The sequence below is a fragment of the Netta rufina genome (genome assembly GCF_964035555.1).
Source record: "Netta rufina genome assembly, chromosome: 25".
Lineage (NCBI taxonomy): Eukaryota > Metazoa > Chordata > Aves > Anseriformes > Anatidae > Netta > Netta rufina.
In genome coordinates, this window is record NC_140149.1 from 5,665,717 (window position 1) to 5,692,271 (window position 26,555).

Consider the following 26,555-nt stretch of genomic DNA (forward strand, 5'->3'; position numbering starts at 1 on the left):
CAGTTCTGCCAGACAGATGAAAGACACCCTTTCCCAAAGTAATGGTGAAGTATAGAAAATTTTTCATGTATGTCTTAGTTTTTCTTCAGTGAAATTACGGGTATGCAGAAAAAGTTTACCTCTGACTGATGCGATACACCGGGTATCAAGCATGTCATAAATCTTGTTATCGCTCCCATATGGAAGCTTGTAATTGGCACAAGACAAACAATTTATACAAGCTGTTCAGGTAAGTGCTGTTGCTGAAAATGCATGGGGAAGTGATTTTTTTTTTTTTCCAGATCCACATGAAGGTTAAAAACGCAACAAATGCAATCCAAAATAAAAAATTAAGTCAAAGTTAAGAAACTTGAAGGAGCACTCCTCCACTATATCCCTGGTTACCTAAACATGGCAGGGATCTGACTTTTAGGGACCCAAGGCAGACATACAGAACAACACGTTAACAGCCAGGAGATACAAAATGTGCCCAGGCTTCCTTTACCCCACCACATGCTGCCGTGACAGCTAGAAATCCAAAGGGGAGTCCGGTGCTGGAAAGTCTCTGAAGGAAACTCTTTGCTTCTAGCAAGATGAATAATACACCTGTTCCCTAGTCGTGAGCAAACACTACAAAGGAATAATTAGAAACTATCTGACCTGAAACCCACATGCCCATTACTGTGGTATTTTTCCACCTACCACAGGTGAAACAGAAGATGGGCTGGACCTGGAAGGGAAGGGGTGGAGTGGCAGCACAAGATGCTGATTTATAAAGCACCAGCAAACAGTGCTCTTTCTCCACAGGCTTTGGACAACGAACCCGTCCTGCCTGAAGGATGCCAAAGCACAAACAGGATTCCAGCTAACGTCTGCTTGTCAGCTGAGAGGGAACTACAACCTCTGTGAGCTTTTGCACTGCAGTAGCCTGAAGTGCTCTGAGATACCCTGTGGTTCGGCTGGGCTTTTGCTTTTCATCCACACCCTTTGGCTTGGCTGTTTCATTCCATCAGCAAGGGAATAAAATCACCAAGATGGTAAAGGTGAGTACACTGTTCACCAGAACTACTGCTACTGCACAAGTTTCTTAAGAATAAGCACTGAATTAAGTTTTAATATACATGCATGTGTTATAATTGTGGACTAAGTGAAAATGGAACTGGTACTAGACAATGCTGGGCATCCAGTGTAACTACTAAAATTTTCACTCTAGAGAGGAGTGAATTTCTAATCCTAAAAAGTAAAGACTGGATAGGAAATGCTTCTAGGAATGGCTAGTTTTGTAATCAACAGCTTTATGAATGATAGCTCTTTTGCAAATGCCAAAATCTGAGATTTTATGAAAATGTGCAGGTTAAAGGTTACGTGTATATCATGCACAGTGATCTGCTGATTTTACTGACTTCATGAATTTTCTTTATTCTCTTCCTGTGACACTCTTGCAACAAATAGTTGTTTTCTATCTGTCCTGGTCTCTACTTTCTAGAGATTTGGAAAGCCAAACAGATTCTGGGTTGGATAGTTAAAGGGAGGAGGAGAAGTGTGAAGGAAAAATCCCAACCGATAATCCAGACTAAATCTTTCACAAGATAAAAAATCAGAACATCTTGTAACAGAGATGTTCTTTACCTGGGATATGTATCAAACAAATCCAAGTGCTTTAGGGAGAAGGATTCTAGACTTGTAACTACTTAAACTACCACTAGCTCTTAGCTTTTCCCTTCCCTCCTTCCTCAAGATACTACTTCAAGATTTCAACATTCTTCTAACTAAAGGGCATTGGAGGACAGGGTGCCAGTTTTGAATTCATAATAATAGCAAGATATCTGAAACCTTTCTTTTCCTTGTTGTTTCCATCACCTGAGCTGTCTGGTTTAGTCTGTATGTAGGATGTCTCCTTTCAACTCACCCGAAACATTACCTTTGCAGAACAGCTCTGAACATTGACATCTGTCCTACAAAAATGTGTATGTACTTGTTAGACAGACTGGTAACAGCAGCAGCAGCATACGAGTGCATCCATCTCGCTAGTAGAGCACACCATCAGATAAGATCCAGTATGACTCTCACAAAGCTCTGATGGTTAATCTCTAAGGAAGCCTCTGAAATGGGGTCAACCAATAGTTCTTCCAAGGAATGGCATGTAGCTTACAAGATAATTAATATCTGGAACGTTATGATTATAGAAGCTGGTAAATTGGCAACACAGGAAGTTTGCCCTTCAGACTACGGTGTTAACTTAAACTTGGGAGGCAGCAACATCCCCACCCCCTCAAGTTATCAATAAAAGCAGAACATCAGGGGTTTGGCAGCATCCCTCTGTTATTTAGCAGTCTCCTGTACCTGCCACTAGATCGACAAGTATGAGTAAAGAGAGAAGGCAGAAGTAACAGGCTTGGTTCTCCCTGACAACCATTATGCTGTTTGCCTCAATTTCTATGTAATCCATTGTAAATGTGTAAATATAAATGTTAATTTTATTTCAAAAAAAAAAGAAAAGTTAAAGTCACATATCTAAAAAGCTCCAGGAATAGCCAAAGAAAAAAAGTTCTCATTTAAATTTTTTCCTTCATTTTCCTTTACTCTTCACTTTTCTTTTAAACAACTCTTGCTTTTATATTTATCTCCTTTTTAGAGCCAATACATGACAATGGTTTTCAGTGGTAATCCTGAGATCATAGGCAATATTTATATGCTTTGTGTTAGATCATGAACTACTGGAAGTGTTGCACTCTCTAAAGGAATCACTGTCAGTTACATATGCTGAAGACCAGATCACGAGTGATCTAACACTTGCTCTAGAAATCTCAGGACAAGAACTAGTGCTCTAAGTTGCCAGCAGAAAAACAAAACAAAAACCAACCAAACAAAAACCAGTAGCTGTTTGTAACTTGTCTCAAAAAAAGTGAATTTGTCAGTCTGAAATATTTGCAGTATTTTTTACTGCTTCCTTCTAGTTGCAGCAGGTGCTCACACCAATGCCAAAACTTTATTTCTTCTACAGAAAAAGTCTGATGTTTACTCGATTGAGATCAGTGGAATAAAAGATCTGGAAAAAACAGAGACTGGAGATGAAGAGAAGTACAAAGACCTGAAAGGCAACAAGAAGAAAAAGAATGAAGACCTTAAGAAAGAACTGGACCTGGTGAGTGTTGCTAAGCTCCAGCTTCACCTGGCATTTTAATGGCATATTATATGAAAATCATAATAGGGAAGAACTGCCTTCCTCACTGTCCTGAAGTCTGCCAGAGAAAAAGTTGCGCGGGATTAATACCTATAATGAAAGAATGATTCTGGCTTACTTAAACTACCAATGGTAGAGAACAGTATCTCCCTACAGAGATATTCTCTGTATTCTCCCAGATGGAGTTACTATAATCAGCATTTCCTCTGAACTGCCACCTGTGCATTCAGCCAAGAAACAGAGGGAAGAGAAGCAAAATATCTTGCTCTAGATTTCTAGCAGATCTAAAAGCATGCCTCAGCTTTAAACACAGTTTTCCCCCCCTGAATTAAATGCAATGTACTTCAAGGACAGCACACTAAGCTCAGGAAACCTGTATTTAACTTCTGGGTCGCTCCTGACTTGACAACTGATCTTGGAAACCTTGCTTCCGCTCTGTATGTTTCAGTTTCCCAATCTGAAAAATGAAGGTAATTATACTGACCTCTTTTCTGAATTGCTTTAAGAGCAACTAACAGCAAAGGCTATTTAGGGGTTAAGATAATATTTCAAAGGTAAAGAGAGCCCAAAATGGGCCATCAGTTTATCCAGCATCTTTCCGAGACCTATGCAGTACCAGCTAAATAATTCTCAGTGTATTTTATGCTTGCTATCAGGGGATGTAACATTACTCTCATGTTTCTAAAGTGAAACCAAAGCACAGACAAGTTAATTGACTCATCCAAGTACCAATGAATCATTCTGTGAAAACAATTGTGAGAACTCACAAATTCTTGGCTTCTAAATCTCAGTTGGGCACAAGTTATAATTAGGTCAATGATACCACAGAGCTGTTACTGCAGAGAAAGGAGAAGAGCTTTCAGACTTCCCTCTCCCATACGCCTTTTAAACTGTGTTTAGACCCTGCTGCTTTCTTTCTGCAAGACTGTGGCAAATCATTTCACAAACCTTACCTTGTCAATCAGATGCAAAGATTGTTGTCACGCATATTCCAATACCACACCCTTTCTTCTATCAACAACATCACCCATGGTACTGAATGCATGGTCCTGTAGCATGCATGTAACGAGGAACTACTCAACAGAAAGCAGCACACACATTTGTGGCAAACAGTAAGGTATTAACACGAGAACACCATTCTGTTCTTGCGATAGATTTGCTGGAGGAGGGAGATATTTACAAAAGTACACACAAAATCTAAAGAAAATGCTATCTTCCAATGGTGTGTACACTGCTAGCAGCTCCCCCCAACCTTTCACATTTATCAGTTAAGGTTCTTGATTCCACATAAGACCAACACTTGTGGTGAAACACATCTTACTTCTGTCAAGAGAAGACAAGAAGAAATGCTTTGCAAACAGTTAAAAACGAGCTAACAGCAGAGGTGGAAATAGACAAGAGAAGGCTTGTGCTTTTTATGAAAAACTGCATATTGCTTATTCATGAAAGTGGGATGTAATCCTAGCAACTGGATCTGTGGTCCCAGATCCAGGCAGTTTGAACAGTCTCTAGATCCCAATATAAAATTTCCAACAGTCTGACATTCTGCTTACTATCCTTTTCTCTTTCTTTTGGAATCCAGGATGACCACAGACTCAGTGCCTCAGAACTGGAAGAAAAGTATGGCACAAGCATCAACAAAGTAAGTACTTAGGGCATCACTAAGAACCTGCCCGATTCACATGCCTTCCTAAATCTTTGGCTGATCCAAAGTTTCTTAAAGGCAGTGGAGAGGCATCCAAATTGAGAGATGTAGTCATGGATGCATGCATGCATGCATACGCATGATGCACTAACTCCCAATAAAGCCTAAAATAGATAGCAAGTCAGTGTGCAGCACTGACCTGGATTTAGACTAGAGTTTTTCTCAAGTCTGAAGCAGTCCAATTTACTGCTTTGAAATAAAATTCCCCGTACAAAACCTGACCTCAAAGTTTTCAAGAAGGATCTCTGCTTTCCTAAAGACTGAGAGAATATTTATCAGATTTTGTTCAGATTTCACTACAATTCATTTTTCACTGGCAGTGTCTGTAAAAACCTATGGCAAGTGGGTGCACTGGACATTATTTTATCATGAGGGAAACACTAGATTTGAGAAGCTGTGCCCCTGACTCCCTTTGATACTTTACATTTGAATATCAAAGCATCTAACATAGCCAAATACAGACAATAATTTCAAGGAACACATGAACTACATACTTCATTGTGGAGCTACAGAAACAATAGAAAAAGAACAGATGCCTGTTTTTTCTCATCTTTCCAAACATTTAGTACAGGTGTGCTTGACAGGTAACTGACAGAGAATGAAAACTCCTAATGGACACAGCCACAAATTCACTGTTCCAGAAAAGCAATATCCATATCTTTATGGCAGATAACTAATAATAGCTACCCCGAAATCATGATTTGGAAATCAAAGATGCAGGTTACTGCAGCTGATCCATAACACTAACAATGTTTAATGAACAAGCAGCATGCCAATTTTATTTCTGAGTTCAGATAAAAAATCTGTTTTCTGTGGCATCATTTTAAACATGTCATTTGCTTTTGCAGGGTCTCTCTAGTTCAAGAGCAGCAGAGATTTTGGCTCGTGATGGTCCCAACTCACTCACTCCTCCCAAAGCCACTCCTGAAATCGTTAAGTTCCTCAAGCAGATGGTGGGAGGCTTTTCCATCCTTTTATGGATAGGAGCTGTCTTCTCCTGGATTTCATTTGGCATTCAGTTTGCCCAGGGAGCTGAATCACCCTTTGACAATGTAAGTGTTTGAATAACTACAAAGTGAGTATGTGACCCTTTGACAATCTAAGTAATTTAAATACTACTTCATAGTTACTCAGTAACTACTAGGAGGCCTTTTATTCTTTCAGGACTCTCCCTCCACTACTGAACATTTCTGATAAATACCTGACATACCACTTCTGTCTATGAGTGCCTGTCCAAAGGTTTTATAACCACTTATCCACAATCATAACACTCGAGAACTCATAAGAGCAACACTGAACTCTGAAAAGGACTCTGGAGGCTTTGACTTCGATTCCCTTATAAGTTGCACTCTGCTAGGAATATAATTTGTTCAGGTTCATGCCAGGTTTAGTATAGAGAAGGCTTTTTAGAGAAACCGGACACTTGCAATTAAAAATCCTTATTATACCCCAAAAGATGTACTTGATCACCAGCAGGGCAAAGCTCTTTTCTTAATTTGTCTTTTAGCGTGGTCCAATACATCATTTTAAGAGTCTCTTGAAACAATAGAGAACTATGAGTTATTCTTGCAGAGGAACTGCTGCTGAATGCATACCTTTAATTAACTGGGTTATTTATTTTATTGATCAGCTCTACCTTGGTGTAGTCCTCGCACTGGTTGTCATCCTCACTGGTATCTTCGCTTACTATCAAGAAGCAAAAAGTACAAACATCATGGCCAGCTTCAGTAAAATGATTCCACAGGTGAGAGCAACCAAGGCATTTCATTTGAGATAAAAACTCCTTCTAAGAGCACACCTCAAAATGACACAAGTCGTTTGTGTCAAGACATTAAGCAATAAGCACAACTTGAACCTACCTCTTGGTAGGAGATTTAAAGAACAGTGCAACACTCATTTTTGTCATACTTCCATCCCTTCAGCAAGCTCTTGTCATCAGAGATGCAGAGAAGAAGGAACTCCCAGCAGAGCAGCTGGTGGTTGGAGACATCGTGGAAATAAAGGGTGGAGACAGGATCCCAGCGGACATTCGCCTGATCTCTGCTCAGGGGTGTAAGGTAAAAAATTCTTTGTAGAGCATGGGGAGAGAGGAAAAACATGGTCAAGAGTCTTTTATAACATAAAGAATTTCTATGTACCCAGTACAAGCTATTAGAGCTTTAAGATCAGCCATTAGCTATTAAAATCACAGAATGCAGAAACTCTACTGAGATGCTCAGCTCATGCAGTACTAACGTCCCCACTTGGCAAACACCAAAAGAAGGCATTATGGCCATACCTTGTTCTAGCAATGCCCTTTGTCAGGACAGAGGCAGAAATACCAATGCTGTGTTAAATGTCTTCTGAGACCTGGAGGTAGATCTTCAAACCATGTTTTCTTTCAGGCTGCTACTCGAAAATCCCACCACCAGGCACACAACATGGAAATTCCACAGTAACAGATTCTCTCAGTGACAACGACAATCATCTCAGAGAAACGGCACTGAGAGATTATGGCCCTGTCACCTGTTATTAAACGTGCTGCACTCTTGCCTTCTGGGCTTTAATTGTGTATTACTAACTTTAATATGGACATGTCTCCATTTCATTAAAGGTGGACAATTCTTCACTCACAGGGGAATCAGAACCACAGTCCCGCTCTTGTGACTTCACCCACGAGAACCCACTGGAGACCAAGAACATTGCGTTCTACTCCACCACCTGTGTGGAAGGTGCGTAGTGACAGAGAAAAGGGCTCCTGAAATGACACATGGACAGGGTGCTACATAATATTGCTAACTCATTTTGAACAATTCTGCTTCAAGGAATTAGAATCCTCTAAGAACTTGTGGATGCTTCTGTGAAAGGGCTCTGTACACTTAAAGGTGTTGTCCCTATTATCAGAACTGAAAGGCTGTGTATCTTTGTTAACACACTATCTGTTCAGAAACCATACAGTGCCCAGGATAACGATGCTTTCCTACTGCAACACAATCAAAAAAGACTAATTAATGAAAATATGTCCTTCTTTCCCTTCACTGACAGCTTTAGGATTTCTAAGGGGAAAAAAGTTATTCTGGGATAAAGTCTTAGTCACATTAGGCCAAGAAGGGACTTCGTCAATCAGTACTGTGTACAGAAGACAATCTCTCTGGGAGCCAACAGACTCTTATTTCTTTGCAGGCACTGCTACTGGCATTGTAATCAACACCGGGGATCGCACTGTCATTGGGCGGATTGCCTCACTCGCATCGGGAGTAGGAAATGAGAAAACACCGATTGCTATCGAGATAGAGCACTTTGTCTACCTGGTGGCAGGAGTGGCCATTTCCATTGGTGTCCTCTTCTTCATTATTTCTGTTTCAATGCAATACAAGATTCTGGACTCCATCATCTTCCTCATCGGCATCATTGTGGCAAATGTGCCAGAGGGACTGCTAGCCACAGTAACAGTAAGTCTGTTCACTAATACATAAAAATTATCACTAAAATCTCTGGCCAAGAAGCAACAGAACTGTTAAGCACTGTTAGCCCTAAAGTATACCACCAACTAGCAGTACTGCAATAATGAAGAGGCTCACTTCAGGATTCATTAGGTAGTGATTAGGAATTAGCTGGAAGAAACTACAATGCAGGGAAAAAACAGCCTCTTAACTGACATAACACTCTTATTTCTATCCGCAGGGAAGCAGATTCCTCATACAGCACATATACTTTGCTAGTTACTGCAAAACCTCTGATCTTAATAATGCTATTACAAAGGAAAACAATGCACTGCAACCAACCAGAAGATTTAAAAAAAAAAAAAATCTTTTTTTTTCCTTTCACTGAAAGAAAAAAAATCTTTCTTTCAGAAAGTAAAAAAGCATAAAAAAAAGAAAAAGGAGAAAAAAAAAAAAAAAAACAGAAGTATGTAACTTCATTACACTGTTCTGTAACTGTACCTCACTAACACCAAGCTGAACTTCTTTACTTTTGCCAGGTGAGTCTGTCCCTGACAGCCAAGAGGATGGCAAAGAAGAACTGTTTGGTGAAGAACTTGGAAGCTGTGGAAACACTTGGCTCTACTTCCATCATCTGCTCTGACAAGACAGGGACCCTCACACAAAACAGGATGACTGTTGCTCACCTCTGGTTTGATAATCAGATCTACTCAGCTGACACCAGTGAAGATCAAACAAGTAAATACGGCAATGGGGGATCTGGAAAGGGGCAGCTAGATTGATCAAACCTGTGATGTTTCACACTTACTGTCTGCCAAGCTGATGTCAATGAGGATCTTCCCATAGCTAAATCAGATACGTCTCCCTGCCACACAGAAGCGTGGCGTGCAATAGGAAAGTCCCTTCTTTGCCATGTAGAGATGTGAACAAAAGAATTACTATTTGAACTCCATTCACAGAGAGGAAGTCTTGAGGAGGTTCTAATGCATGTCCATTCACCAACAGTAAATTTAGTAAGAAAACAGACAGAGAAACATCATCTAAGTAACACTGCCTGAAATAAGTAGCTGACTAATGCAAAGGCTTCTGTCAAATTGGTTTTCTGAAACAGAACCTATCAAAGAAATTATGCTTTTCTGCAAATAATTCGGTCCCGTTGTTTCAAACTTAAGTTTCTACTTCTACCATGTAATATGCTAAAGGATGCAATCTTTATTTTGTTTCATTTCAGCTCAGCCTTTTGATCAAAGTTCTCCATCATGGACAGCATTATCAAAAATTGTAACTCTCTGCAACCGGGCAGAATTCAGACCAGGACAGGAAAATCTCCCAATAATGAAGGTACAGCCTACTTCACGTCAACCTGTTCCTCCTCCTTTAAAAGAACAATACACATAAGTTGTTCTGTTTAGCTTCAGTTATCTCTTAAATTTTACTGCTTCAGTCTTCTGAGTTAATACTTGCTATAGGCTTGCAAAAAGTGTATTTTTCAGGACAACTGTTGCTTTATGTAGCTTCATTGCTGTGTAAGCACACAACATCTTATAGAAGCATGCAAGCTCTCTTGACAGAAGTGCAGAAGTGTATGTGCTATAAACTGTTTCAATCTTAATGATTCTATGATTCTTCTGTCCATGCAGAGAGTTGTGGTAGGTGATGCCTCTGAAACAGCTCTGCTGAAATTTGCAGAAGTCATTTTGGGTGACGTCATGAGTATTAGAGCACGAAACAAGAAAGTGGCTGAAATTCCTTTCAACTCCACCAACAAATTCCAGGTGTGTTTCAGTTTGGGAAATTAGGCCAGGCTGTTTCAGCTTTCACTGTTTTTATCACTATGTGTAATGAGTCAGTTTGTGACCTGCAAGGCTTAATGGGGGAATTTAACCTACAATAACTGCAGTTCATTCCGTTTGATGGAAATAATTATATTTTCATGGAGAAAAGCAGGAGAAACATTATTTCCACGCAAAGTGACCAAAACCAGAAACAAATGAGGATCATAAATGTTCTTTCAAATTTTGTTTGTGGCATTTAGCTTTCCATTCACGAGACTGACGATCCCAATGACAAACGCTTCCTGCTGGTGATGAAAGGTGCCCCAGAGAGGATTTTAGAGAGATGTAGCACCATCATGATCAATGGCAAAGAAGAACCACTGGACAGTGAAAAAGCAGAAGCTTTCCAAACAGCGTACATGGAGCTGGGAGGCATGGGAGAGAGAGTACTGGGTGAGTGCAACTAGAGAAACTGTAAGAGAACTGCAATGCAGAATGGGGCTTTAAATCCTGGTATGAGACCAGTTTGCCTGGACACTTGCAGTGAGGGAGAAAAGCAAAGTGTACAGCCTCCTCGGCAGAGTGCTAAATCCTCAATGATGTGCTGTAAGCTCCCTGTGGCAGGGATGCCCTTACTGCTATATCCTGGTGCTGATCTGCCACGCTGTGCAGCCAAAAAAAAAAAGCCAACAGAAGCAATCCACAAAGGAAAACACTCTCGCCCAGCTAGTAGCATCAATACCTTTGCCACGTGAAACACCGACTCTATATGCCCTTTGATTTGAAGGTTAAAATGATAGGTTACATAGTGCTCCATAAAAAGCTTGTGGTTAAATGCATGTGAGTTTTATAGACAAGAGGAAAGTCTGATGCTATGCTACAGCAAACTCCCTCCTTTCTCCCACTATTTCCTGTACATTTCATCAACTGTTTCCTTTCAGGTTTCTGTCATCTGTACCTGCCTGAAAATGAGTTTCCAGACACATACCCATTTGACACAGATTCCATGAACTTCCCCACCTCCAACCTGTGCTTTGTTGGGCTCTTATCTATGATTGACCCACCTCGTTCCACAGTGCCAGATGCTGTCTCAAAATGTCGCAGTGCTGGAATCAAGGTAGGGATCCTACACTGAAGGATACAGTAATGCTACAGAAAGACTCATGATACTGTAACTTTTAAGATCTTCCACTGCACTGACATTAAATACCTTTCTAGAAACACCTACCATGAATTTTAATGTTCATTAATATTGTTCTGAAATTGTAACTTAGAGAAACTACTTGAAGGCCCTGAGAGGGAAAATGGATTAAATTTAAATGGGGATCAGACCACAGCAGGTGTGGGAAGAACTCAGGAACTGAAAATACAAATTTAGAGAAACCGAGATAGTGTCTCATTGGATCCTCTTCTAGAGTATAGAAGCCATGCCAGCTAGAATTACTTGTTTGTAAACAGCATAAGGTAATAGGAGCAATTCTTGAGAAAGCATCAGGACACAGGGCTATACTTGTTAGGAACTTTTACGTATATGAATCACTAATCTCAAAACTATTCAAGTTGAAATTGACGCAATAGTTCTCCTAATTTCAGTCCCAAGAGAACCACAAGTAAACTGCCAGCTTGAGACTGAGAGGCCACCTAGATAAATAAAGGAAAAATTGGTATTTGGAGTTACCAGTTTCTCATTATCCTTGATGAGATGAATCCCAAGTCCTAATTCTGAGGAATTTTTCTGTAGTCTTAAGACAGATCTGGAAACTGGCAACTTTTTTTCAAGAAAGAAAAATAAGAAAAATCTTTGCCTTATCTGTCAGGAGACCTCATTCTCAAGGATCCATTTTACAATGCAACACTCCAAGAACTCTTACTTTTGAGCATACGTCACAAATTCTTATGTAAAAGCTTCTTTATTGTGCATCGTTCCAATCTTGCTGCTCATGACAAGTTTTTCTTTTGCAGCCCTGATAAAATAGAACCAAAAGCAAGAAGTGGAGAACAGAAATCAATACATAGCTAATTAATAGTCATAATCTGTCTTTGTTACGTACATAGCACAGCCTTCCAAGTTCAGATTCCAAACTGCTTCCTGGTATAGAACAATAGATTTTTCAACTTATCTCTTTACATCCATCGCATATACATTTGTCACTTACCCTAAGTGCTTGTCCCTTCCTCAGGTTATCATGGTCACTGGCGATCACCCAATCACTGCTAAGGCCATTGCCAAGAGTGTAGGCATCATTTCAGCCACCAGCGAGACCGTGGAAGATATTGCTAAGCGCCTCAATATTCCTGTGGAGCAAGTCAATAGACGGTAAGAGCAGGCAGAATATAGGAGGTACCCGTGGCTTCATTTTCTGCAAGCTACGACTTCTCCCTCTACAATGCTTTTAGCCAATTTCTGCATCACAGCTGCTTTCTGCTTTTCTGGTTCTTGGTAACATTCCCAGCCACCTTGTCCAGCTAACAAGTCATCTCTACGTAAATAACTGTATGCTTAGGGCAGGGGCTCTCGTCCGCATGGGGCACTTGGAAAAAACTAGTGACTAAACCTTGGCAGATCGTGTTGGTCTTTGCTGTCACTGCACCTCTGACAAAACACACGCATGTGAAAAGCAAAATTCAGAATCCCATGCAGTGCTGGAGGATGACCGAAGGATTAGCAAGTCTACGTTCCTCTTTCACCCATTAAATGTGAAAAAATTAATAGAATAAGAGAGACCTAAAAGCTTTTTACAGAAAAGATCCTCCTCCACTTCCACTGTCCTACCCTCCCACTCAGTTCTCTTTAAAATGCATTTTCTCTTGTTAGGTCTACTCAGGAGGAAGCTTCAATTACTTCCCTCTGTATCTAGGTAACTAATTCTGTCTGGATTTCTACAGCATCTTTCATTCAATACCTGCTGATAAACAACTACTGCTTCTGAAATTAACTCCATTTGCTGCTTTCCTTAAGCTGCATACATTCTACGAGCATGCCATTTACCTAAGCATTTGGGTTTGAAAATTTATCCAGCTTTCCCATGGCTATTACAGGGAAGCCACAGCAGCGGTAGTCAATGGGATGGAGCTGAAGGACATGAGCTTGCAGCAGCTGGATGACATTTTGTGTAACCACTCAGAGATAGTCTTTGCTCGGACATCGCCCCAGCAGAAACTGATCATAGTGGAAGGCTGCCAAAGACAGGTAAGAGGTGTATAAGGTTATACACGATATGGTGCTTGCACCAGGTAGCAGGGCAAAGGGTGGAAACCAATTTGCCAAGCACTCCAAGCTCTGTTTATACTCTGTTCTCTGTGCAAGAATGTTATCTAACAGCTTGCCACAAACACTGTCTTCTCTGGACAGATTCCAAGCCATTTAAATTCCTGTAACAGATGCTGAACTCTGATTGACAAAGTGAGCTTTTCCTACATTTGAATGGGCTGGAGCCGTACTGAGGGAGGGGGGCTGACCAGTTTGCACAAAATTCAGAGAAGCTGCTGCTGGGATGCTCAGAAAGCCTCCTGGGTAAAGATTCCTACGCAGTTTGGGAAGGAGCCTTCCCCCAGGAATTCCTTAAACCCAGATAAAAGCAGAGTGTTGCCACATCCCCTCATCTTATCTCTTGTAGCCATTTAGAACTATGTACTTCCCGCCCACAGGAATGCTCAGAGATGAAATGAGGTATGAATCCCACAAAATGTCACAGCACGATTTATCTATGACCAAGCCTTATCTATATTACTTTAAATGACTGCAAAACAACCCACAAAAAGCATGAATATGAGGCAGGATTTAAAGAGGATTTGTCCTACTCATAGGCAATATTATGTAAAGGAGCAGGGAGTGCAGCCAGCTCGGGAGGCACAGGGAAAGAAACGCCACGTGTAGCGCTCAGGAAAAGGTACAAACTGTCATCAGGAGATTTTGCCCTCTGACATTTTCCAAATAGATGCTGCAAACCGAAAGCTCCACTACCACCACACCTGAACTGTACAGGAAAGGGGACAGCACAAGCTATTATTTTGTTTCTGCTATTTTGCCAGCACTAAGCTTTCCAATCAGCATTATCAGCTCTGTGGGTTTAAGCCTGATTTACCTGCAGGGGAAAAATTGCATTCAATCTTTTTAATTTTTCTGTTTTTGAATGGCCATGGACAGGCACAGGGTAAACATGTTCTGTACTGCTTAGATGCCCAAACTCCTAAGTAGCTTTGGCTAGGTTGAAGAGGAACACCCTATCCTTCCTCTGTGATTCAAGCCAAGCAGCCTACATGCCATGTTTAGCACTTAGAGCTTATAAGCCCTTCTGTACATGGCAATATTTATAATTAGTGTCACAGTGTTAAATCCCCAAAGGGACAGCACACTTAGTATTTGTTTTAATCAGTTTGTCAAGCTTTGTCCCCCTCAGAACACTCTGTGTTGCTACCAAGCTGTGAACTCTTGCATCAACTAGAAAAGGCCCCTTACCTGCAGTAGATGGTTTAACTGGAAGGTAACAAAGAAATTGGCTTAAAAAATCAGTTTTGTCTTTTGGACTACTAGTGCAGTTCTAGCATAGCCTGGCAATGGCCACAAGTTGTTGGGCTAGGATACCAAGCATAAGCATTTCACAAAGCAAGACAAGGACAGATCATATTGAATCCATTTTAATCTCCCACAGATGCCAGAAATGAGCCTGGGTCTGCTCAGACAGGGGTAGACCATGTAAAAATAGAGAGATTCAAAAAATTTAAGCCTCCTTATAGCCCACAAAAATAAATTGTGAGATTAAGTGCATTTAAATGCATCTAATTCAGGTGTTGTCGTTAGGATACGGTAAATCCCATCCCTGAATTTCCCATTTCTCTCTGCTGCCTGTGGAGGCAGTCTCGATGACACAGACATCTTCACACACATCTGTACAGACATCTATTGCACAAAAGCCCAAGGCTGCCATGTTAATCCTACCCACTGTCTTTCTGATCACTGGTTATGTTTTATGTATGAAGAGAGTTCAAAATTTCGTATCAGCATCTTTCTTCTAGGCATTTAAAGACAGGGAGTGTGCTGAGAGCAGATTATCCTTACGGGAAAACACCATAACCTCAAAAAAAAAAAAAACACATCCGCATCCTTTTGTGTGTTCCAGGGAGCAGTTGTTGCCGTGACTGGAGACGGAGTCAATGACTCCCCTGCTCTTAAAAAGGCAGATATTGGAATTGCTATGGGTATTGCTGGTTCTGACGCAGCTAAAAACGCAGCTGATATGGTACTGCTGGATGATAACTTTGCTTCTATTGTCACAGGAGTGGAGGAAGGTAAAAATAATGTTGCTATTCACTTTCTTAGCTGAAAACTGCTGGCAGCCCCACAGCACTGGCCAAGTCCTCCTGCTCCTTCTCTCCTGCATACCCCCACACCCTATTTTCTACCTGAATTGGGAAATGTGATTTTGGTATTCGGAAAAAATGGGAATTACTTCCATTCACGAGACACAACAACGTCACTGACAATGAGGAAGCATTCCTCTCTCAGACATATTTGTTAAGTAGAGCATTGGTCTGCTATCTCTGCTTGTTCAAACTCCAGACAAAGCACTTCCCATCTTGTTCCCATGCAGTTCTAAACATCACAAAGATATAAGGTGTTTTCTTTCTATTTTCTCTCTGTTACTTGCCTGCACCTCATCCTCATCATGCTCAATCCATGACACTAACACACACTCCATTTCTCTAGCCACAAAGAGGTTGTGGTTTCCATTAAAACTACACTGTGTTGTGAATGGGATTTTTCCTCCACCTTTCTCATTGAAAGTGATTTTTTATTTTCATTTGAATTTTCAGAAGAGTTGAAGGGAAGGAAGGTTTGAAAAAATAACTAACAAAAAATGGGGAAACATATGAGGATAGCAGACATAAGACACGATTATTTGCACTTCAATTAATTAAAAAAATTAACGTTTCTTATTGCAAACACTGTTGACAATAAGCTTTTATAGAAGTGTTTCCTTTTCCTCCAGGCCGCCTGATCTTTGACAACCTAAAGAAAACAATTGCCTACACGCTGACTAAGAATATTGCTGAGCTCTGTCCCTTTCTCATCTACATTATTGCCAGCATTCCCATGCCCATTGGCACCATCACCATCCTATTCATTGACCTGGGAACGGACATTGTAAGTTGCTGCCTCAATGCTGGTGTCTTTTAAGTTATTTTTTGCTGAAATATCATGACAAGTGAGAGAGGCTGGGAGCAAAGGGACGTTAGAAGATCTAGTTGCCTTACCCTACAACTGCAGAACAATCTAGTGAAAGGGTAGAGGGCTAAATTAAAAACAGCTGGGTATAGGGAAAGACGAGCTGGGGAAAAAAATGCAGAGGGGGAATGGAAAGAAAAGACTTCTGATCCCTGCTGACAGACAAAATCCAGCAGTGTGCAAAGTATCAGCGTTTCTCAATCAAGAGATCATACGGATTACTTCATTTAGTACAGGGGATGAATACTAGGCACTTGATCAGAGCCTGGTCCAAGGGATCTGAAGGGACACTTTAATGTCTTCAGTATCCTCTCACCCTCTGGGCTGTCAAAAGATCATCAGACCTGTAATAGAGTTTCAGCTTTCTCTCAAATCAAAAATACATGTCAATATAAAGCCTCATGGAGCCTTCCTTCATCTGCTCTGTGTATATCTAAAAGCCAAGTGTTCTGATTTCAGCTGGTTTAGGAGGAAAATTAATTCTATCCTAGCTTAAACCAGGACACCAAGGGAGGTAACAGAACCACTCCAGAACTGAAACTTGTCTGGCGAGCCTCTGAGAAGCAGACAAATGTTGCTACCACGACTCTGATGGTTTATTTCTGTTGTAGATCCCCTCTGTTGCACTGGCCTACGAAAAAGCTGAAAGCGATATTATGAACAGGAGACCTCGAAACAAAAAGAAAGACAGGCTGGTGAACGAGCAGCTCGCTGTATACTCCTACCTGCAGATAGGTAAGTTGGCCTAATCTCTGCGACACTATCTTGCATCAACAGAACAAGACAGAGACAAGTTCATTAACTCCTTAGAAAAGGGAGATCTGAAATTAAAGTCTTTCCTCCGCCTTTCTAGGCAAACTTATTAACTCCCTTCTGTTGCTCATATCTGACAACACAACAGGTTTTATCTATACAGGTCAAGAACGTTAGAGCACCTAGAGCTCTAAAACTAACTTTCTTAGCAAGTTTCATATCTTAGCAGGCATCTCAACACTGATCCTCAGTGCATTCCCCAGTGCCCCTAGATTTCGCATCTTCTCATCTCTCCCTCCTTGATTTGCAGGTATCATACAGTCAGTGGGAGCCTTTGTAACCTACTTCACAGTCTATGCCGAACAAGGTTTCCTTCCTTCCACACTGCTTGGTGTGCGAGTTGACTGGGAAAGCAACGCTATTAATGACTTTGAGGACTCGTATGGCCAGCAATGGGTAAAGATGCACTGAAACATGCTTGCACTGTCTCTTACCCAACAGTTTCTTTAAAATTCTATTCTATCCTTCAAAATAGAAGTTAAGAGAAAGAGAGAGATTTAAATGTAAACATAGTTTTCATCTAATGGTTCCTCAGGATATGTCCTTTAGAGCTTCAGGCCACCTAGTTCATTCAGACTCACTCATTTATTCTTCTACAGTTTCCCTTCTTCTGACTTCAAGCCTCTGGAGATGCACCTTCTTCTCTGGACTTCACATTTAGATCCGTCATAATCTCTCAGCCCTGCTTCTGAAGAGCACTATTCAAAGCAGTCTCTAGACTCTCCCTCCTCCTTTCAACGCTTCACTCCCCCTCACTCCCTTCTGCTTAAATCACAAGACACAAAAGCCATTAATAAATCAATATAAATTCCTCCTCGTACCACACCAGCGCTCCAGCCACATGACTCATCCACTGTAACTAGCGGACTAGAAAAACAGGCCAAAATCTGATCATTACCTATCTAAATCTGCGATAACTCTGCATTTACACCTTTGTAACTGAAATCTTACTATCAAGGTTTGCAGTCACTTGCATGAGATATGAGTGTCTGATGTAACACAACTGTTTTTTTCTTTTGCTTTGCAGACTAAATACCAGAGGATGTACCTGCAGTGGACTGGCTACACTGCCTTCTTTGTCAGCATCACAGTTCAGCAAGTTGCAGATTTGATCATCAGGAAAACACGAAGAAATTCCATTTTCCAGCAGGGTCTTTTCAGGTAAGTTTTGCAGGTTCTTTATCTGACACAAGGAAGGATAAGTTAGCCTACCACTGATTTGAGAAAAAAAAAAAAAGAAACATTAGCTCAATGATCTAGGTGTCTCACATTCAGTTGGTGAACAAAGACTAAACTTGGATTCTAGCAATTGCAAATCTCAGACAAATATTTTATTACGCTTCCCCCACCCCCTTTTCTATGTCATGACAGAGGGCTTCTTTAAAGAAACACTTCGTACTGTTTAATCCGAACACACTTAGCTTAAAAAGCAACTCTCCATTCATTAAAACGGTTACTACAAAGAAGAAGGGAGTTTCCTCTGCAGACTGTTTTCTTAAGTTTTATATAGTTATCAGTAGATAGAACATTCAGACTGCTCCAAGCTAACTTTAGCCTGTCAGATAAGGAGATACCAGCTGGTCAAACTCCCCAAGATAGCACTGGCTACCCTTTGCAAAAGGCTCTGCACCTTTCAATCTCATGAAAGCTAGGGAATTAAAAATATTTACTGGGATGGAGGCCACATGTAAAGTTGGCATTTAGTCAGAGTATTTCTGATAGGAAAGTAAATTTTCCTTTCTTTATCTGCAGATAGAGAGCCTACACCTATGTATTTTTCCTTCTTACATTTACATTTGAGTCACAATGAGCACATTGACAATGCAAGAAAAAGACATGACTAATGCACGCTGCAGGCCTACCTAAAGCTAGCTTTAACCTGGTAGGTCAAGAACAGTAGCAAGGAAGACACAGGAATATGAGACCTACAGCCATGCTACAATCTACCAGCTGTCTTGTGCTACTGTGTCTACATTGGTCATCATCTGAGGCAGGTCATGTTCCAATGATACTGAAAGTGGCCCAGCCTTGATTATGCTGAGGAATTCATTTTTCATGCACAGACAGACACGTGTGACCCTTCCTCTTTGTTTTTCTTGTAGGAACAAAGTCATCTGGGTGGGTATATTCTCCCAGATAGGAATTGCTCTGATTCTCTCCTATGGGCTTGGACACGTTACAGCCCTGAACTTCACTCCTCTGAGGTGAGTTTTGATGGCAACATACATCTCTTGTCCTTCGTGTATAAACAGACATGGACTTACCATTCTGCTAACAACAGATAAACGGGAACAGGTTGCTCATGCATTACAATTCCAGGAAAAATATTTAAGAATATTCATTATGAAGAACAGGGTGGACAATTTCTTGATGAAAAAGGAAGTTATTTTCATAGTTCCTACAAAAAAGAAACACGCTACTTTTTCTACTGGATTTACCATAGAGGATACAGAAATCTACTTGTGTATAACAAACACTTTAAGATTTTTTCCAGGATCCCCAATCTTTTGGTGAGATTAGATAACATTTTAGTTAATTTTACACAAGCAACATTTATTTTAAATATATCACTGTCAGAAATGTTCAATTTTTCTGCCCTCTTCAGAGGCTGTAATGCCACTAGGCAACAATCCCTTCTGAACAGTATCTGGAATAAATTAATTCAGTTAACTACTTAGGCTTAGGAGTCTTTCATGGACCTAATCTTATTTCTAACCATTTAAGTGCTTCACTTCGAGGAAAAAAAAAAAAGGCCATTAAATCCAGATTCTCTTTTAGTGACATCAAATAGCATAGTCAGAGAACCAGAAATTCAGCTGAGTACTTACATGCTTCTGAATGTGAACCTCTTCTCCCACTCCCAGGTTTCAGTACTGGTTTGTGGCTGTACCGTTTGCCATTTTGATATGGGTCTATGATGAAGTCCGCAAGCTGCTTATCAGGAGATACCCAGGAAGTAAGTAGAATTCTCTACGTTTAGGACTTTAAGTTATCCCTTCCTTCCCTTCCACTTATTCACCCATGTTAGCTGCCTCGGACAGGTGCAGCAAAAACCGGACAATTTGTTCCCAAAGATTATTCTTCCTCTTTGAGAAAATTTTTGAGAGAAAAGTAACTGGCTTTATTTTTTTACCCTCTCTTTTTCCTAATGCAGGCTGGTGGGACAAGAACATGTATTATTGAAACAATCCTTGTCACTGGACTTCTTCATCCTTGTGGAGAGCTGCTTCTCCACCTCACACAGCACGTGCTGCTTAAATGTCCTGTCTGTGCAATATCAAGCAAGCACTGGGTTTGGCCCATGAATGGGTGAAGAAATTTCATGTGTTTCATGAAGAAATAAGGACTTCAGTCTGACAAATTACCTCCCACTGTACTGTAAAGATGACGCTTGCCTGAAATTGAAATGCTATCTATTTTTATAACAAGCACAACTTTCCCTCCTCCAAAGATGAACTTTGAGAGCACTCAGAGAGGAAAACACACATAAAGAAAAAAACACCAGAAAATCCTAACAATGTAAGGCATTAACTTGCACTAGAGGTGTTGTTTGCTGATTTTCTTTTTTTTTTCTGAATTCCAAGCAACTGCATACCTAGATCTGTATTACCTTAGCAAGGGTAACAAATACTGTATAGGAAGAATTTGATAATAAAAGTATTTTCCAGAAAACTGCTTTCCACCTTATTTTATTATTTATAAAGACTATGAAATGGAATGAAATGGAAAAGGATCTAAGCTCTGCCTCAAAAAGAAAAACAGGGTGCATCAGCTTTTTTTTTTTTTTAACCTCCATTAACAGATTACCATATTTCAAATGCCTGTTCAATTTTGATAAATACATCTTACAAAACAAAGCATAAATAAATGATTTATTCGCTTTAGGAACCCAATTTAACACTTATTTTCCAAAGACCACACTCTCTGGCAAAATAGGCCTTAGTATGCTTTTAAAGTTCCACTATCATTAAGGTTTTGTTTGAAACCAGGTCTTTAATATGGTCTTTTTTAGCAGAGACCAATAGGTAACACATGTTGTTTAGACAAAGGCTTTAACAAATTTAAAGAGAACAAGATAAATAACCTACATTGCTATTTCACATTTAAATACAAGTCCAGACAACAAGCATTAGCTAAGGAACAGGGACAGAAAGGAACCTCCTGCTGCAGGAAAAGGCAAGACGGATTATGAATGAGGAAGAAACTAGAAGAACTGAGGGAGGGCAAAACGGAGAATGTTTTCCAGCCTAGAGCCTGCCTGTTCCCAAATCTCCAGTCTTACATGTTAGACGTTGCTCTACTTTTAGTGAGCCCCCCTCTCAAAACCCTCTCCCCATGAAGGGTATTACAACAGGTAGGAATTACACCGGCTGTATCCCTGTTTTTCACATGTTGACATGGAGAAGAGGAAATATAAAAGAAGAAGGAAGAGTGACAAAAAATAAGCATGCCAGATATGAATTAGGAAGGCAGGCCTGGATTCCAGATCCATGCCCTCATGTGCTGCTTATCACTTGGTGATGCAACCCTGCAACACACCAACAAGAAATACGTGAGGTGCCAAGCAGACTAATTTCAACACCTTGTCATTTGCCAGCTGTCAGGACTGATTTGTTTTCTCTTCTGCTTAGAAGACAGGAAATATATGAGGAAAAGCTACACGGAGGAGCAACATAACCCTTTTTTTCACCAGCTATAGATTTGCAGTACTTAGTCAAAACACCTTGTCCAAGTTTAGATAGGAAGAGACTGAAAAGAAGAACAAGGGTGAGGGCAGTTTTTGCACAACACAGGGACAGTTCCTACACAGAACCAGGAAAGAATACAAGCTGGAAAAAAAAAATCAATAGCCATGGAACAAAAAATAATAAAGAGAGGTTTGAAAGGAAAACTTAGAAGATGATGCAATATATCCATTTTTAGTATTAGCATATGCTTTTGACAGAAGAGTAGAAGAATTCTGTCATGGTAATATCTGTAGAACTAGCAAACGTGTGTCTCCATGCTTGCTTTGGTGCTAAAGTGAGTGGGGAGGAATTGTGGCATCTCATTTCCCACAAGAATAATCATTTTATGGGGAAAAAAAAAGTCATCTAGAACATCAGAAACAGCAAAAAAGCAGCTTATAGTCTACAGCAAACCCTCAAAACCAGCAAACGATTCTGAAATAGTCTGCTCTCATACCTGTAGGGTCATTTCTACTTTTAACAAGAGGCACCAGTAAATGTTTCTTTGCGTTTCAAACACTGCTTTAGTTCAAAGTCCTCTTCCAGAGGCTAAGAGCAGCATACAACCTAACACGTCTTCCATACTTTGTCTGCCTGTGACTCCAGCAGACCAACATTTTCTTTGAGAGGACAAGACGTTCTTAGCAATCTGTTTTACTATATCGATGCCTGAACAGACAGTGCAAATAGCCAAGCAACCAAAAAGACAAGTTATGAAATCAGAAGATGAATAGCCAAGAAGGGATCCAAGAAAGGCAAAGCCCACGAACACGTGAAGAATGATTCACCGTTTCTAAATCAAAGAGACTCCAGTATTACATAAGACCACCAAAACATTAAGGCAAAATGGACAAACATGCCACAGGTGTAGAAAGAATGAATCCTACATTCACTTACTGGCATGTATAATGCTTGTTAGAACAAGTAAGTCTGGGAATTACCGCGTTGGACAACACCGGCTGTTGCATAACAGCATGTGCAGTAAACAGCAGGTAGGACCTCTCCATCCAGTACAACCATCCTCCACTGACAGTATGGTGTGAGGCTGTGGTGTCTGTTGGAAATGAACATGGAGCTATACAATCATAGAATTGTTGCAAGTGAACATGGAACTATCCTCAAACAAAGGCTTCATTTAACCCAGAAGATGTTACTGTACTTAAAGTTGACTATTCACAAGAAGCGCAGAAAAGGTGGTGCAACGCAGCTGCAAATTGATGTTAATCAAACAGGTACAGAGGAATCCTCCCTTCAATCTCATAATGGGTTTCTAAAAGGCAATAGTTATGCCACCCGTCAATTCTTATCCTTATTGCTGCATTATTTATTGTTTTGCTTATTTTGCATCCAAGTCATGAGCAGGTTAAAGATGTTCGCTATAACATGGCATCTTCAGGTTCTAACTGCTCCCATATCAAAAATGTTACAGATATTCAAGTTAAATTGCAAATCTGGGCAGAATACGCACACTGCAATCCAGAAACTGAAAAACTGAACTGAAAGAGTCTTCATATTAATAACTGGTAAGGAAGATAATTTACTTTCCTTTTCAGATCTACATACTGCTTTTTTGTTTAGTCTCGCACAGCCTTTATCACAAGGATCTTTTAACCTTACATGGGTTTCTTACTACTGCATGCATACTACACCATAATTACCTTCTCAGGGGCTAGAAAACATGCAGAAACCATAGCCATGAGCCATGATAAATAATTCTATGCTAACTACTAAAGCAGAAAGAAAATGCAGTTTCTCCTCTCAGTCCTTACTTATAAATTCCTTTACCAGATCTGCAGCTTCAGCATGAACAGGCATTGTTCTCCCTCAGTCAAGTAAGTAGCAATAACTCAAAGATATGCAAAGCAGAGGAGAAGATTTTGAAATGGAAGTTACACCTTCAAGCAAGCTGTTCCTTTTCTGGCTACACCTATGTTGCAAGCATGCAAAAGTTAAGTTATTAGCTCATAAACCGAGAAATCTTTCTTTAACACAAAACTGTGCTTTCTTGCTCCAGCCTGAGCCAGACTAGACAGGTCAGATGTCCCCACTGATTACATAGAAATTCACAGCTTTCCTTTACCTGCCTGGTAACAACAACAACTTCGCACAGTTTTCTCTAGTTTAAACTAGCTCTCACCATCTCTCCCTCCTCCCACCTCCAAAAACCCTGACACCTTTCCCCTTTTACATGCTATGTCACTAGACAATTCCTGCCTTCTGGTCAAGAGGCAGCCAGATGAAAACGGAGAGTTGCCCTAAGGTAAAGTGTTACTCCTCAGCAAATGAGAGAGAGAATTTAAGGACAGCAAAAACTGCTGTGCAACAAAGTGTGTAAGAGCTATTTAGGCAGGAAAATTGCAATCCTTTCTCTGTCCTCAGGTCTGTATCTTGGCCCTGTGAGTATGTTGCTGAAAATTTTTACTCATAAGAATACTTCATACTATAGTAAAAATCAGTAGGATTTTGTATTGTCCTTCTGAACACAGGACTTTTGAACAGGTCAGTTATAACTTGGGGTTAGGCAAACTTTAAAATGGTAACAAATAATAATACTTAGGCCTTCCATTTTAACTGAGTAAAAGATGAAGTTCTTATGTGTAGCAGGTCCAAATTTTCCTATGTACTCAAACGCAAAACTGATTTTGGCAGTAGTAGCAGAGAGACACATAATATCTGAGTGTAGTATACAGTCTTTCTAGTGAGTACTTTATGTAGAGCACATTCCCTTCCTCGTAAATCCATTCTGCGGACCTCATGCAGGATTACTCATCTTCTTTCAAAATATTACTAACCAGTAATTCTCAGCAATACTTTTTTAACCACATAACACGATTCAAGACCTGATGAATTGTTTGAGAGAGCTTGTGATGTTGAGATTTCACTGAAGACTGGAGGGATATGGTGAAGACTTGCATTGCTACAGTGTAGAGAGTGCCTTCACTGCCATTAACTCATAGGCAGGGTTCACATTTCTAAACGAAAAAAAGAGCAGAGCCAAATTATACATTGGAAATTGTTTTTATTACCTTTCCTGGCAACACCACCTCTAGAGCAAGGAACTTCTTCAGCAGACACTACAACACTGCTGGCCCATGTCAATCTCTGCTAGAAGAGGAAGGAAAACACAAAAATTAATCTTCTTCCTGCAAACATTTGCAGACAGCTGCTGTTCTCACTACAGTGTCAACACTTACTGAAAATAGAAATGATCACAATGATGCTGGATACACACACCCCATTCATTGTCTGTTTAACCAAGTAATTCAATAGATTATTGCCAGAGCACTGCCACACAAAGAACTCAGGATTAGCTTCCCATCAAGGTAACAAATTCTCAGGGGCCTTACTGGAGATCTGTGATGCATTAAAGTAAATTACTGTGAACGCATGTGTAAACCATAAGAAGAGAGTCCACCACACTCTTTGAGTATGATTGTGATGTCACTCTTGTGCCTTGACATAACTCTCAGAAATGTCTTTAGTACTACACAACCCGGGGCCTCTTGATTTACAGAGACCCCGATGTCCTGTTCCAATCCCATGCTCTGCCAAAAACACTCAAGATGACGTTAAGCTGGCTGCATTCATTTCTTCTGATACTAGAGATTTTCAGGGGAAAAATGCCATCTCCAAAGTCATGCCTTATTACATTTGCTTTAACCAGATCACTTCACCAACTCTTTCCAAAACATTATTTTGCAGTGAATGACAAACGAGTCCAGACCCACCAGTGTGAAAGATCCCCTGGGAGCAGATATTTTCTGGCAGCCCTATGCACCCCATAATCACTCAGTCCATCTGACTACCAGGTAACAGCACCAGAAAACACAATGTTATTTGCATTCATAATGACAGTCAATTTCTTGCTCAGACAGTAATTGGATTTCCTACGACTTCACATTGTGAAGTTTATTTTTAAGCTGACAGAAGAGTTTTAATTTGCAGGTGTAAAATTTGAGTCCATAAATGAAAAACAAACACAAAAGTGCTTGTTGCAATGGTATTTACCCCCAACACTGGCTACCTAACAGATTTACTGGATGAACCATAACCACCACAGCAATGTGAGCTACCATTCAGCAACATGAGCTACCATTTGTTCCCTGTAAGATGCTATCTTAAAGGCTCATTTGGCATCATTTACATGCTCACATTACAAACCATGCTATTTGGGAAACAAAGCTCAACTGGAATCAACTTTAGCTGGCTCAATGCTGCAAAATTATTGCAAATTTCAAGCAGAATGCCCACCAGATCTTTCATAGCAGCACACTATGTTGTATTTAAGGATGAACATGAATTTTCTAGCAGATCTGTATAGAAAAACAGCAAGAAACCCAGTTATTCTCTTCAGAACTGTGTCTTTTCTCTAACAACCTACTCTGAAATACCACTGTTTTTTAACTAATGCTCCTTTCATTGGAAAATGATTTGCAACAGGAACTGATGCTTTCTGAACAGACTAAAAGACTACTTTCCTTTGATCTGACAGATTTTTGGAACTGGCTGCACACTTTCAATGAAGTGTTTAATAGAAAAAATATAACCAAAAATTCAAAACAAGTGACAGAATGCATTGCTCTTTTTCTTGAAAAACAATAATAAGACCTGTAGCAGCTGATTATATATCACAAACAAAACAGTAATTCCTAACTGTTTGATACATGCCAATAGGCCGAGTGAAAGCACTCAAGCTAGGGTTAACCAGACCACAGTCTTTTATA

At 40.2% G+C, this 26,555-nt stretch overlaps 1 protein-coding gene across 1 annotated transcript; it reads left to right on the forward strand.

Moving 5' to 3' along the window:
* Nucleotides 1-1,013: 1,013 nt before the first annotated feature.
* ATP12A (ATPase H+/K+ transporting non-gastric alpha2 subunit) lies at nt 1,014-20,287 on the forward strand (the record flags this gene model as incomplete). The annotated part of the gene is made up of 23 exons (XM_084301629.1): nt 1,014-1,022; nt 2,984-3,124; nt 4,746-4,805; nt 5,717-5,920; nt 6,499-6,612; nt 6,791-6,925; nt 7,462-7,579; nt 8,031-8,299; nt 8,830-9,028; nt 9,522-9,631; nt 9,931-10,065; nt 10,326-10,518; nt 11,007-11,182; nt 12,246-12,382; nt 13,105-13,255; nt 15,186-15,354; nt 16,056-16,210; nt 16,903-17,026; nt 17,355-17,500; nt 18,132-18,265; nt 19,207-19,308; nt 19,969-20,060; nt 20,259-20,287. The coding sequence occupies 23 exons, from the start codon at nt 1,014-1,016 to the stop codon at nt 20,285-20,287; spliced, it is 3,102 nt and encodes a 1,033-aa protein (XP_084157755.1).
* Nucleotides 20,288-26,555: the final 6,268 nt, after the last annotated feature.